The sequence below is a fragment of the Oryza brachyantha genome, chromosome 2 (genome assembly GCF_000231095.2).
Source record: "Oryza brachyantha chromosome 2, ObraRS2, whole genome shotgun sequence".
In the NCBI taxonomy this organism is placed as follows: domain Eukaryota; kingdom Viridiplantae; phylum Streptophyta; class Magnoliopsida; order Poales; family Poaceae; genus Oryza; species Oryza brachyantha.
The window spans coordinates 20,817,608-20,830,322 of record NC_023164.2 but is presented as its reverse complement, the minus strand read 5'-3'; the positions used below and the strand labels follow the sequence as shown (position 1 = coordinate 20,830,322).

The following is a 12,715-nucleotide window of genomic DNA, read 5'->3' as shown; positions in this document are numbered from 1 at the left end:
CAGTAGATTTAGTGATAAACACCACATCTATAGATACCATAGCATCCACAATTGTGCAAATTGTGGTACTTGATAATGGAATTTCAACTATTACAGTCAGCATTTCCGATCTATAGCTATTAACTAGGATGATCACTAAAAGAATCCTGAGAGAAAATAGCAAATGAGCGGGCATTCGGGTATCATGTAGAGAAAGGGCAACTACTGTTCTCTTCCTGATCCTTCAGCTATCATCCTCTCCTTTTGGATTTTGACTCCCATGTACCTGTCAGATTGCAGACACGCAGACTGAATCGTGAAATGAACATTCCTTGCGCGAAATCAACCAGTAACAGCGAGAGAACACACTACCTGCCGAGCATCATGACGGTGGCCTGCGGGTTAGTCCCCGGCGAGGCGTTGAAAGTGGAGCCGTCGATGACACGCAGCGCCTCAATGCCGAGCACACGGTAGTCGCGGTCGACGACCCTGCCGACCTGGCAGCCGCCGTGGTAGTGCCAGATGGTCATGACGGTGTCCCGGCAAAACTGCTCCAGCGCCCTGGGGTCGCTGCCGCCGCGCACGCGCAGCAGGTTCGCCGGGAACTCGGCCGTGACGTTGATCGTCGCCGGGAAGGCGAAGTTCGGGTAGGCGAACCGCGAGAAGGCCCTGGAACGGATGACGCGCTCGATGGCCCCGATGCCCGCGACGCAGCGCCGGAGGTCGTCGGGGTGGCTGAAGTAGTTGAAGCTGACGGCGGGGTTGTCGTCGGGGTCCAGGTTGCGGAGCGCGAGGCGGCCCGTGGACTGCGGGCCGAGCACCTTCTCGAGGATGAAGCCGCCGCGGAGCGCCGCGTCGGGGACCTGGCTCATGGCCTCCACGGCGCGCGCGATGGCCTCGGGCGTGCGCTGCTTCGGTGGCACCGTCGCGAGCTGGCCCGTCTGCGGGGAGAACATGCCGAAGCTCCGCACCTGCGCGTCGTCGGCGCCCGAGGGGGAGCGGCTGTTCCAGTTGGACCCGCTCGCGCCCTCGATGTAGCTGCCGAACCTGGTGATGCCGACCACCTGGATGAGCGACAGCTCCACCAGCGACGGCGACGGCACGTAGATGGCGTTCATGGGGTTGTCCGACATGCCCTGCCCGACGCCGGGGTGGTCGAGGACGAGGTTGATGCCGAACTGGTTGAGGTGGTCGGCGGGGCCGACGCCGCTGAGCATCAGCAGCTGCGGGCTGCCCAGCGCCCCAGCCGACAGGATGATCTCGTTTCTCGCGCCCATGTTGAGGAGCGCCATGTGAGTTCCACCCCGCGAGTCGTGGTACACCACGCCACGCGCCACGGGCTTGGTCCCTGTAAAATTTCGCGCGTTTTCAGTGCGCGCCAATAGCGCGACGGCACCAAGCGCGTGTCAGTGCCACGACAACTAACTAACTTGACGTTGATAACAAACTTGACACTATCTTTCGAACAAGAAATGCGGTTTTGCTAAATTAAGCGTGACACAGTCTCACCTTTGCGAGAGAACAAGATCCTGGCTACTGTAGCCCGGAGAAACACGTCGATGCCGTCGGGGCGCGAGTACCGCAGCAAGTCCGCCGCCGTGTGCCGCCGGCCCTGCGCGTCGAAGATGGAGCCGCCGACCTTGGTCCCGAGGATGTGGTCGTACGTGAAGGCGTTGTCCGGCACGACGCCGATCTCGAGCAAGCCCCTCCGCAGCGCCGCCTGCCACGGGCCCAGCTCCGGCTGGAACGCCACCACGTCCTCCACCCACCTGTACGCGCTCACCACCTCCCTGGGGTCCCACCCGAGGGCCCTCACGTAGCCGGCGCCGGCGCGCGTGAAGAAGCCGGCGTTGATGCAGCTGCCGCCGCCCAGCACCCGCGGCCGCGCGTTGATCACGCCGTCCTCCGACACGAACCGCTGCGACGGGGACGCCGCCGACGTGTCCGCGAGCACGTCCGCGAAGTGCGCCATGTTGAGGACGCGCGCGTCGTCGTACGGCGACCCCCCGCGCTCGAGGAGGAGCACGCGGTACCGCTCCGACAGCGTCGCCGCCAGCGGGCACCCGGCCGTGCCCCCGCCGATGATGATGTAGTCATAGTACGCCACCGCCGGCGCCTCCACCGCCTCTCTCATGAACGTGTAGTTCGCACCTCGCGCTGTCACACACACACACACCATTACAAGAATCATTAACATCTCGCAATGTGATAGCGTGCGGTGCGTGGATGAAACTGCAACCTGAATGGAGACAGACCAAGAAATTGAAAAACAACAAGCAGACTGATCACCTTGTCGAGACAAGCATAGCAGTAGCTGTACAAACAGGGTCGTGACGACGAGAAATGCCATTGTCTGCGTCTGTGCTGACGAGATCAGGAAGCTATTGGACGTCGTGTGTTTGATGTGGACAGACTACAGAATCAGGTGTGTTTATATACTAGCGAGAGATCAATGTTTGCTAAAGAAACCGTTGTTGCATCTTGCATGGGTTGGTAATCTGGTACTCTGGTTTGGTACGGTTTGGCCCAAGTGGAACCGGCCTCCGGCATTCATGCTCCGCAGCCTTTGTGTCAGCTCAAGTGTTCGACAGATTCGGATATGATAATCACATCTGCTCCGTGCGTGTCTGCTATTTTGTAGGCAAACGGGAGGAGATGCAGGAAACGTATAGCCAAATTACGCCACACTCCTGTGTATGGCGTAAATTTGTAGAGCGTATTTGCAGTCAGAGTGCATTCCTGGAGATCATATAGGTTAAAAAAAGAGTAATTTTAATGTTCTTGAGTAGGCAAGGAGAGATATCAAAATTTTACTGCAAAATTTGGGAGATTTTCTCTGGTCCAATAAAAAATACCTCGAGGTACTGGTATCTGACGACACCAAATTGTTTCTGATAGTTGTATCTAACAATGCACATCCTGCTCAGCTAGATTTAATGGTAGGAAACGATTTAGTACCCTAGGATACCGGTTCTTCGAGATACTTTTTATTGGACCAGAGCAAATCTCAAAATTTGGTATCTCTTGATACCTAGGCATGTCGGAGTAAAATTGCTCTAAAAAACTGCTGACAAACACACTATAACATACTATAGGCACGTCAGAGTAAAACTGCTGACATACACCGCATTTTACGTGCATTAGGCTTCCATTTTAGTCAGATTTGTGAAGCCTGAGCACAAGCCATGAGTGCGAGGAAAGAAGTGACTAACCAAAACGGCAAAACCACCGACGATGAACTGATTACTTGACTTCACACTGATCCACACTAATTAATCTTTGGCTGGCCACAGCCTACACCCTTTTATGCTCTTGCCGTTGGTCTGTAACTTGCTGCTCAGGTGCATGCTGCAAGCAGGATCTTCGAGGAGGCTTTGGAGCATTTGATCAGTAGAGTTTATTGGACATACTCGTACAGTCTGTTAACTTTGTAACTACTACACTACATAACCTAACCTTCCACAATGACAACTAATAGCAACTAGCTGCACCGGCGCCCAGGCCTCCACTTCTCCAGTGGCCAGGAACCGTGTCAACTGCTTGTACATACAGACGGAGAGAAACAGTTCCTCAGTACAACGAGTTGTAGGTGCAGAATGTCGCGAAGATGGAAGCTACACAGATCACGAAGGACGGAAGCAGGGTTGCGTTCAGGAGGCTGTTCTGGCCAAGGTAGCCCGCTGCAGTGATCGTCATGTCCGCCGCGACGCGGGCCAACGTCCCGGCTTCCGTCGAGAGGAGCCCGCCGTTGTAGGTTCCGCGTGAGAGCCTCGACGACATCACCCGGGAAAGGAGGGACAGGTTGACTCCTGCATCGTATTTTCAGATGGTCACGGCTCGTGAGCGAGCTGGTGGTTTCGGAAATTCAGAGACACTTCAGTCTGTGTGTTGGTGTCAGCTGGGAGGACTACTGTCACTTACCTTCGAGCACCTCGGCGAAGACGAACGTGATGAGAGCCGACGAGACGTACTGTGGGACTGAGTAGTGAGAGGTGAAACGGAAGCTCATGGCTATGCCGATCAGGACCATGATTTCTGATGCCACCAAAATTTGCCTGAAAAAACTTAGTAAAATTATGTGAGAATTACTACAGTGGAGAATAAAAGAACAATGTGCTAGTGCTAGGATTTATGTCTTGCCTGTCTTGAAATAGGTTGGTAACATAGCTCCCAACGATGACATTTACAGGTAGAACTGTCAACCCAAGAACTGCTAGAAACATGGCCACGGTGCTTGTAGACCAGTTGAAGTAGAATGTAGTGACCACACTCGACTCGGACAATAGAATTTCCATGGCAAACTTGAGCATAAAGTAGATCAATAGCTGAACCTTCACAGATGGTGTTAACAATCTGTATGCTGCAGCAAGTGATGTTGCCGGTTTATGCGAGTCTTCAGGGTCTTCTTCATTGTCGTCATTATCATCTCCATTTTCATCCAGTCTCTCTTTGGCATCTATGAGAAAAGGCTGTGATAAACCATCTTCCAAATTACCGTTTCGTTGGTGACCTGTCATGAAAATCAATTAAATTAATTACTGTTCTCCGAGCATATCCCTTCAATCTGTTTTAAACTATGCAACTTAGAAATTTTACATGAATCAGACGACGGTGTGTCAACTGAATTCTCCCTAACAATGTGGTCCGGCTCTTGAAATGAAATCCACAACCAAAACAAGTAAATAATCCAAGCCAAACACATGATCCACCCGGGCAACGTGTTCTGGTCAAATGTAAGACCGTAGATCTTAAATTTTGTCTGCAGCAAACCGGCAAGAGCAGGACCACAGGCCATTCCAAGAGCACTAGCACTAACAAATCCTGCAGATGCCTGCAGCCTGGTTTTGAGAGGAACACAGTCGCTGATGTACCTACGGTTCACTGCTCTCGCAGAACCCAACCTGCACAGTGCACACCATCTATCAGTTTGATCACCAGAGCAGCTTTGTATTTCAGTTATTAAATGGGACACTACAAACAATACAAAGTTTCAGAAAACTAACAAAAGAAGCATAAGTGCAATAACACAGTACTAGATCAAAGTAAACAAAATATTTCATACCCGCAGAGAAGCCGGCCAACTATTAGAACAGCTAGGGAATTCACATCATATGCCAAAGCATACAACAGGTTCCCCAAGAACAGCATAATGCTGCTGAACACGAGGGGTCTGAAATAAGACCTATTTGACCAGGCACTGAAGTAAACTGAAGAGAACACTTGCGCAACTGCCATCGATCCGATGATCACGCCGCAGACGGTAGCTGCTGCTCCGAGGCTAACTGAATAGTCATCTGCGGTTGGCACGATGATGTATGTGTTCACCATGTAAAGAAATGTGTTAGCTAGGTTCAGAAGCAGTGACATGAAATGGTAACTTTGGTCATCAACAAGATCTTCTGAGCCACTTTGCATATCTTCTGGAATGATAAGTGCATGTTGTCCTATGAATTGCAGCAAGTTTGTCGCATGTGTGAGTTTCTGTACCGAATGATTTATTTGTTCTATAATAGGGTCCTGCGGCATCAGAATGAAAGGTTAGTTCATTCCCTTTTACAGCATAGAGAAAATGTCTGATCTTATTTCAACAAGAAAATGCTAAGATAGGAGACCTTTAAGGTAATTGATGGATGATCATAGATGGATGGAAAGCTTCCTTGATGATCTTGGAGAAATGCAAGGTTGCGCGACAAAGCGCCAACTACAGCTACAATACCCTGCACCCACAAACTGCATCATAAGTACACGAGGTGTTAAACACATTTATAAAGAAGAAGAAGAGACCTCACATGCCACATCATGTTTTGTAAGGCAATGGCAATAAATCTAATTACCACTTGCTTGAAGATCTGCTGAAGCTGGGAACAGGGATGGTTTGCACGAGTGGAGACGTAATAGTCTGTGAACTTATAGCCAAAACGCTTATCGAATTTTTTGAGTATCTTCCGAATTCCGGTAGCATTCATATCAACAAATCTAAGGAGTTTCATAAGATCAAGTCCAACCTCCCTATAGGCCTCTCGTAGACCAGAAATTTGGAATGAATCTGATTGTTCCATAAGCACTGCACGCTCTTCTCCCAATTTCTCGATCCTGCTAGCAAGATGGCCTTGTTGTTGAAGAAGAAAGAGCACAATCTTTTCAATCTACATTAAAGAAGCTTGATGTTAAGTTTTGATTCAAGGGATACATCAACAACTCGTGCCTCCTCTTGTTTTGAGTCAAACTGAGGTCGGTTTTACCTGATCGTCAAGCATCCTTGAGAACTCTTTAAGAACCTGTTCACGATCTCTTCCACCATTCTGGGTTTGCTGAACATACTGCTTTACCTTTTTCTTCATCATTTTGTAATTAATGTAGTACCTACAATGGCAAAAAGAAAGAATTATCATAAAAATCTAAAAACCTCAGAAGTAACTGGTTCTTATATAGGATATCGTCCACCACTCAAACTGTGATATACTGAAACAATTTATTTAGATATTTATATCTTCAAAGAAAAGCACTAATTGAGCGATCAAACAATACCTAACTTATCTCCCCCCCCCCAAAGACACATATATAATTTGGGTGTTTTTATATTTGTTGAGATGATAACTAGAGCTACCATATTTTCTAGTGCAAAATTTTATATCTTTTGATTACATGTATCTTAGGGTATCAAAACTTTTTAGTATAAATTAGGATTTTTTTAAGGTATTCTCGAATGACTATGAGTCGTTCATTGCTTTGGATCCAATGTATCTGATTTTATTATACTACATCGCTAGTATATGTAGTAGAAATTGTATAAAGATAAAATTGGAACTAAAATATATAACTCTGCGATAAAATTGTGTGTCCTATGTCATTTTAAAATAAATAAATGGATAAATATATCTTACAAAAGTTTAGAACAACATAATTAATATACTTATAAAAAATACATAGTTAGATAACTACCACGGGTATTGTAACATTGCCCAAAAAATAAGTACCTAACTGGTACTTTCTCAATAAGCGTAAACTTTGTTGTAAAGAAAAATACCATAAATTTCTCATCTAATTTATTCATATCGGACCAATGCAGCCACATGGGAAAATGTTAGCTACTACCTCCGTCCCAGATTACAAGAGATTCTCACTATTCACTTATAATTTTTGATCATTCGTCTTATTTAAAAATTTAGTGAAAATCTAAAAATTCATAAGTAATACTTTTAATAATAAAAAATAAATAATACTTTTAATTATTTTGAATAAGACAAATAGTCAAACGTTACAAATAGAAAGTTAAAATTTCTTATAATTTAGGACAGAGGGAGGGAGTAACATTTAAGAGTTCTAAATCAACGTACTCTTTCCACTCCTCCAATTGGTCCGCCATCAGGCTCTTCCCGAAATTAACCATCTTGGCGTTTTACTGAGGGAACCTGAAAAAGCATGGAATCATTAACATGACGCTAGAGACTATATATAATCGATCAACTCGAGTAGTACAACATTTTTAAGGTTCAGTTCAGAACAAATAGATCCACTGCTGTTCAGAGTTCAGGAAGCTCAATTTCCTATTGAAGCAAAACGTGGCGAAAGCGACATAAAGTGACCACCTATAGATTTCAGCAATAGACCTAAATGCTTAAAGAAAGAAATTTAAAATAGTATATAACATGGTTAGTGCCAAGTGCAGATCAAGGCTAAACATGAATAAAGGAATAAAATCTCATAGTCCAACATGTCAGTGACTGTGGGTCCATGGAAAAAGACAGAACTTTAACCCGAGAACCAAAGATAATGTTAACATGTCAGCAAAAGCTTAAAAAATTCGAGACAGATCCAGACGAGAGGGCACGTAGCAAGTGAGACAGAATCATCTTGTCACACTTTCTGATAAATCTCTGACCTCCTTTTAGCGAGGCTCAACTTAGGATGAAGAACAACATAGATGGCTCAAGGGTCTTCCAAGAGCCAAGTAAGAATCTTAATGGTACTATGTGGCTTATTGCATTCCTTGAGCACAAGCTTCCCTAGCAACGAAATAAACACAAAAGTGTGCCAACTGCCAAGTGCAGCTGCAGCTAGCACTGTACTATGAAACTTCTTCTTCTTCTTCTTTTTGGGAAAGAAGACAGTACTAGGAAACTGAAGGTCTCTACTTTTGCCTCCTGATTTTTTGGACCCTGCAGTCACTAGTAAATTGGCAAGTACACTCGGAGAGTGAACCATCAGCTGAAACTTTATTAGTAGGGTGTTTCCCTTGTGAACAATCAATGTAAGTATGCTCATCAACCACTTAAGACATGATTGCATGTCCATGCAAGAACAAAGAAAAGAAAGAAGACAACCAGTACATGACTGCATGCTAGCGTTAGCCTTTAGGTGCACCACCACCTGAGGTCACAGACGATGGCATATCACCATTATTGGAATGCGCTCCCAAATGCAACCAACTCGTGTTTGTCATTTCCTCCCGGTTAACTCACCATCGCTAGTATGGAGAGACAGGGAAGGGCCGAAAAAGGCAGCGTAGGTTGGCATTGCCAATCAGAATGGAAGAAAATGGTAAAAACAAATGAAAGAAAAGGAAGCACAAAACTGAAACAACCTTAAAAGGCACACAATGATCGCGATCACAAGAGATCGAAGCAAAACGACTAAACGAGCCCCTAATCAAATCGTACTTTCGTCCTACACAAGCAGAGGCGGAGCAGAACAGATTGGCTACATATTTTTACCGCGGGTTCTTCGGCGACGACTTGGTTTCGTCCTCGCGGCGAGCCGATATATCTCCTCCGAGGTTAGATGACCATCAACAAATCAACCGAATTACTGATCCAGCTGCGGCGCCAGGGAATCATCATGCATGCAACCAAGAACACGAATCAGAGACCGGAAAAAAGAAGAGCCGGATACGCGGAAAATCATATGCGGATACGCCTGCATGCAGGCGAGGCGCGCGCGGAGATCGCTTACCAAGGGGATCCCCGTCGAGTGCAGAAGCTCGCAAACCCGGGGGAACGCAGCGACGCGTGACGGTGTGCGCGATTCGATCGGCAGGCACGGCGGCAACAACGGCTAATGGTATTGCGAGTTTGCGCGCGCCTGTGCGTGCGTGTGTGTGTGTGTGTTGGGCTCAGGGGGTTGGGTGATGATGAGGAGAGGAGGGGGAACTGGGGGAAGTATTTATAGCGGCGACGGGGTGCGGCGCTTTGTGTGAGGGAGAGAGGACGTGGAGGAGGGGGCCTCGTCGCCGGGGCTGTGGCCAGGAAGGCCATGGCTGCGTGTGTGTGGAGGTGGAGCCTGGGCCGCTGCTCTCGGTCGTTCGTGTCGCGGACGGCGACGTGGAGGGAGGGATTCGACGGGGACCGTGGCGGGGCTCCGTTGTGGCGTTGCGTGGCCAAAAACACGCCTCGCCAGCCACTCCCCTAGTTCTTGGCTGGCCTCTTCTTGTGTACTTCCTATGTCAAAAAAAAAAAACGAATTCTTCGTTTCTGTGTCCAACGTTCGACCATCCGTCTTATTTAAAAAAATTTTCAAAAAATTAAAAAAAATAGTCACATATAAAGTACTATTTATGATTTATCATCTAATAAAAACAAAAATATCAATCGCAAAAATAATTTGAATAAAACGAAGAATTAAAAATTAAAAATAAAAATTAAAAAATTAATTTATTTTAGGACGGAGGAAGCAGTCGACTCGTGTACTTGCATGCGTTGCTACCCCACATCCGGTGTTCGCCTTGGCTTTTGGGGTGGTTCGGTCGTGCCGATCGGGCTCGAGGGTTCAGAGTCTTGAAACAAAATCTCTGAAATTTTGGATCTGTTGTTGGATCCCGCTATGACGTGCCTCTGGCTAATTATTTGATTTTTCTTAAAATTATTTAAATTCAAAAAGAATAATAAAATATTTTCAACCTGCAAGATTTTTCACCCCGGCTCCATGGTTCCTATATATAAAGAGATTTGCTTCAGTCCAACAAAAGGTACCTCAAGGTATCAAATTATTTTTGATCATTGGATCTAAAGGTACACATTCTACTCAGTTAGATCCAATAGTGGGAAACTGGGAAACAATTTAGTACCTCGAGATACTGGTACTTCGAGATACTTTTTGTTGGGGGCTTTTTTATTATCCTTGAAAAGTATCTCAATATACCAAGAATTTTAGTATAAATTTTTAGCATCTTAAGGTTCAATGTATCTTGAGATAGAAGATGGTACCTGAGGTAATTTTTCAAGGAGCGTAAAAAAGCTCTTTTGTTGGACCGCAGTAAATCTCATATATAAAACACCAATTTTGCTACTAATTAGTCAATAGAGAATTATCCAAATCCCAATTGACTTATTGAAGCTATTCAATATTAATTCTAGGGCTTGTATGTTGGTTGCTTTCTCTTTTTTTTAAATAGATTATTACTCGACTTTTGCGTGTGCTTCATAAACCTCTCAACTCTGTTTTTTTTTAAAAAAAACTTCATGTATAGAAGTTTATCATCTCATCTTTATAGAATAGATTTTTTAATTTATAGTAATTAAATTTATCATTTATATAAAAGTCAGATTATATTTTATCTTTCATCGAAAGAACACATATGTTGTCCTCAACCATAGCTTACCAGGAAGCGCATGATTGGGAGAGAGAGAAATGTCGATTTATCGGAGCTACGCCAAAGATCATTAGGTTGGATTTTTAAGGTTGACTTGTTGGGGGAGGGGGAGGGTAGAGTATGGAGAAGATGGCTTTAGAGGCGATGAGCTGATTAAGGTAGTGGACTAGTGGCGATGCCACTGGAACCATAGCGATGGATGCATGAGGCCGGTGGGTACAGTCAGTGTATGAGGCAAGGGATGTTATGTGGTTACAAGACAGAACGGTAATAGTGAATCTGGCAGCTCAAGCCGCCGATGACAAGAGAGGAGAGGTGGGGCATGGAAATCCAACAGACTTGATGAAGAGAGGTGATGGTTGGCAAACCGGCAATGATGGCATGGGAAAAGGAAGATGGAACAAAGGAGCGGTATTCCGCAGACCTTGCCTCGATGTCAACGAGACCAAGGGAGGCTGTGTCGAGGGCAACATGAAGCGAGGCAAGGTGTGGATTTAAGAGCGATAGACAACAATAAGTTACTTAGTCTGTTTTTTATTTGACACTATTGATTTTTGGAGATACTTTTTAACTGTTCGTCTTATTCAAAATTTTTATCTAAATATGTAAGATTGCAGGTCATATTTAGAATTTTTATAATAATAAATCAAATTATAAGAAAATAAGTAATAATTATATAAATTTTTGAATAAGACGAATGATCAAATATAAAAATCAACGGTATCAAATAAAAAAATAAAAAATATAGAGAGTAGCATGTTAGATTTTTGTATGGGCAGAGTTCGATTCAGCCGGTTAGGCTAAACTTCACCTCGTTTTCCATTAGCACGCTTTCTAAACTACTAAATAATGTATTTCGTGCAAAAATTTTCTATATAGAAATTGTTCTAAAAAATTAAATAACTTCATTTTTCAAATTTTTAATAAGTAATACTTAATTAATCATGTGTTAATTACGTTTATCGTTTTTCGTGCTGCTAACCAACTTTTGCAATCGGCAGAATCGAAAGCAGCCAAGATAGGGCGCTGTTTTTTGTTGGCCTAAAATGCGGTATTCTCTACCTTCAAATTGAATGGAATTAAAAAAAGAATACCGATCGAATTCTCGAAAGAGCGGCAGGTTCACTAGAAATGATGACACTCGTATTCATTGACGTCATTTTATAAAACGGAGTATTCGTCGATAGTCAAATGCGTAATTTTTCAGAATTTGTTTGATCACTCTTTCTACTAGTATCAACCTCATCAATCCTGTAATAAAAAAAGCGGCCAAGGAGCGCTGGCAGTACACTTTCATGCACGAACTGTGTTCAGCCTGCTTCCAATTTCCATCGATCGTTTGTTCGTTTTCGACCAGTGATGATGTACCTTTCGGATAGAAATGCAAGGTAAAGTTTAGGTGTCAGACTGTCACTCGGTCAGTTCATACGGAATAAACCAGAGAATATTCAAGATACCAACTCAAAAAGTCTCGTCGGCTTTCGGTAATGGAGAATCCAAACGATCACATAGCGACCGCGACCTCTCCCATTTCTAATCGAGGTCACTGCTGGTCTTCACGCAAAAAGGTGTAGGTAGAGATTTGTCCGAAGAATCTCCAAAGGTGTGGTTAACGTGCTACGGTATGGTATTGGTTGATACAGCCAACCATTCTAAAATATCCTACAAAGGGTTTGCGCATTGCGGTTGATTGATTGCTGGAGTATATAAAAATCCACTGTGTTATAGACTATGTTTGGGGAGTTTAAGGCCCTGTTTCTTTCGGTTCGGGATTATTATAATCCAGATTATAGGGAGTAAGCTGAAAGAAACAGACAACTTATTGAAGTAGCTTATTATAATCTGGAGTCCAACTTATTATAATCTGATAAGCTCATTTAGGTGAGCTTTTTTCAGATTATTGGGTGAAAAATCAACCACCATGTCATGTCACTCCCTCTTTAGACTTGCAACCCAATAATCCAGACTTTAATAATCTAGAAAAGAAACAACTCATAGCTTATTCTACTACAGATTATAACAATCTAATTTATAGTAATCTGACTTAATAATCTAGATTATAATAATTTTAAGCTAAAAGAAACAGGGCCTAAGATTCTAAGAAGCAACTGACGAGAAACCAGCTTTTTAGAATCTGGAAAAGTGGGT

At 44.5% G+C, this 12,715-nt stretch overlaps 2 protein-coding genes across 2 annotated transcripts; both read right to left on the bottom strand.

Annotated features, from left to right (window-relative positions):
• Positions 1–2,377, bottom strand: LOC102712227 (protein HOTHEAD-like). Its single transcript, XM_040520503.1, has 4 exons — positions 2,269–2,377; positions 1,489–2,136; positions 352–1,327; positions 1–265 (listed from the first exon to the last, which is right to left on the bottom strand). Exons 1-4 carry the CDS (start codon positions 2,327–2,329, stop codon positions 202–204), a joined length of 1,749 nt encoding a protein of 582 aa, XP_040376437.1. The 5' UTR covers positions 2,330–2,377; the 3' UTR covers positions 1–201.
• A 975-nt stretch (positions 2,378–3,352) lies between these two features.
• LOC102711946 (SPX domain-containing membrane protein OsI_08463) lies at positions 3,353–9,082 on the bottom strand. The gene is made up of 11 exons (XM_006647619.2): positions 8,932–9,082; positions 8,694–8,796; positions 7,317–7,391; positions 6,222–6,342; positions 5,814–6,125; positions 5,592–5,696; positions 5,042–5,496; positions 4,576–4,880; positions 4,120–4,489; positions 3,901–4,034; positions 3,353–3,788 (listed from the first exon to the last, which is right to left on the bottom strand). The coding sequence occupies exons 3-11, from the start codon at positions 7,367–7,369 to the stop codon at positions 3,550–3,552; spliced, it is 2,094 nt and encodes a 697-aa protein (XP_006647682.1). The 5' UTR covers positions 7,370–7,391; positions 8,694–8,796; positions 8,932–9,082; the 3' UTR covers positions 3,353–3,549.
• Between the last annotated feature and the right edge of the window lie 3,633 nt (positions 9,083–12,715).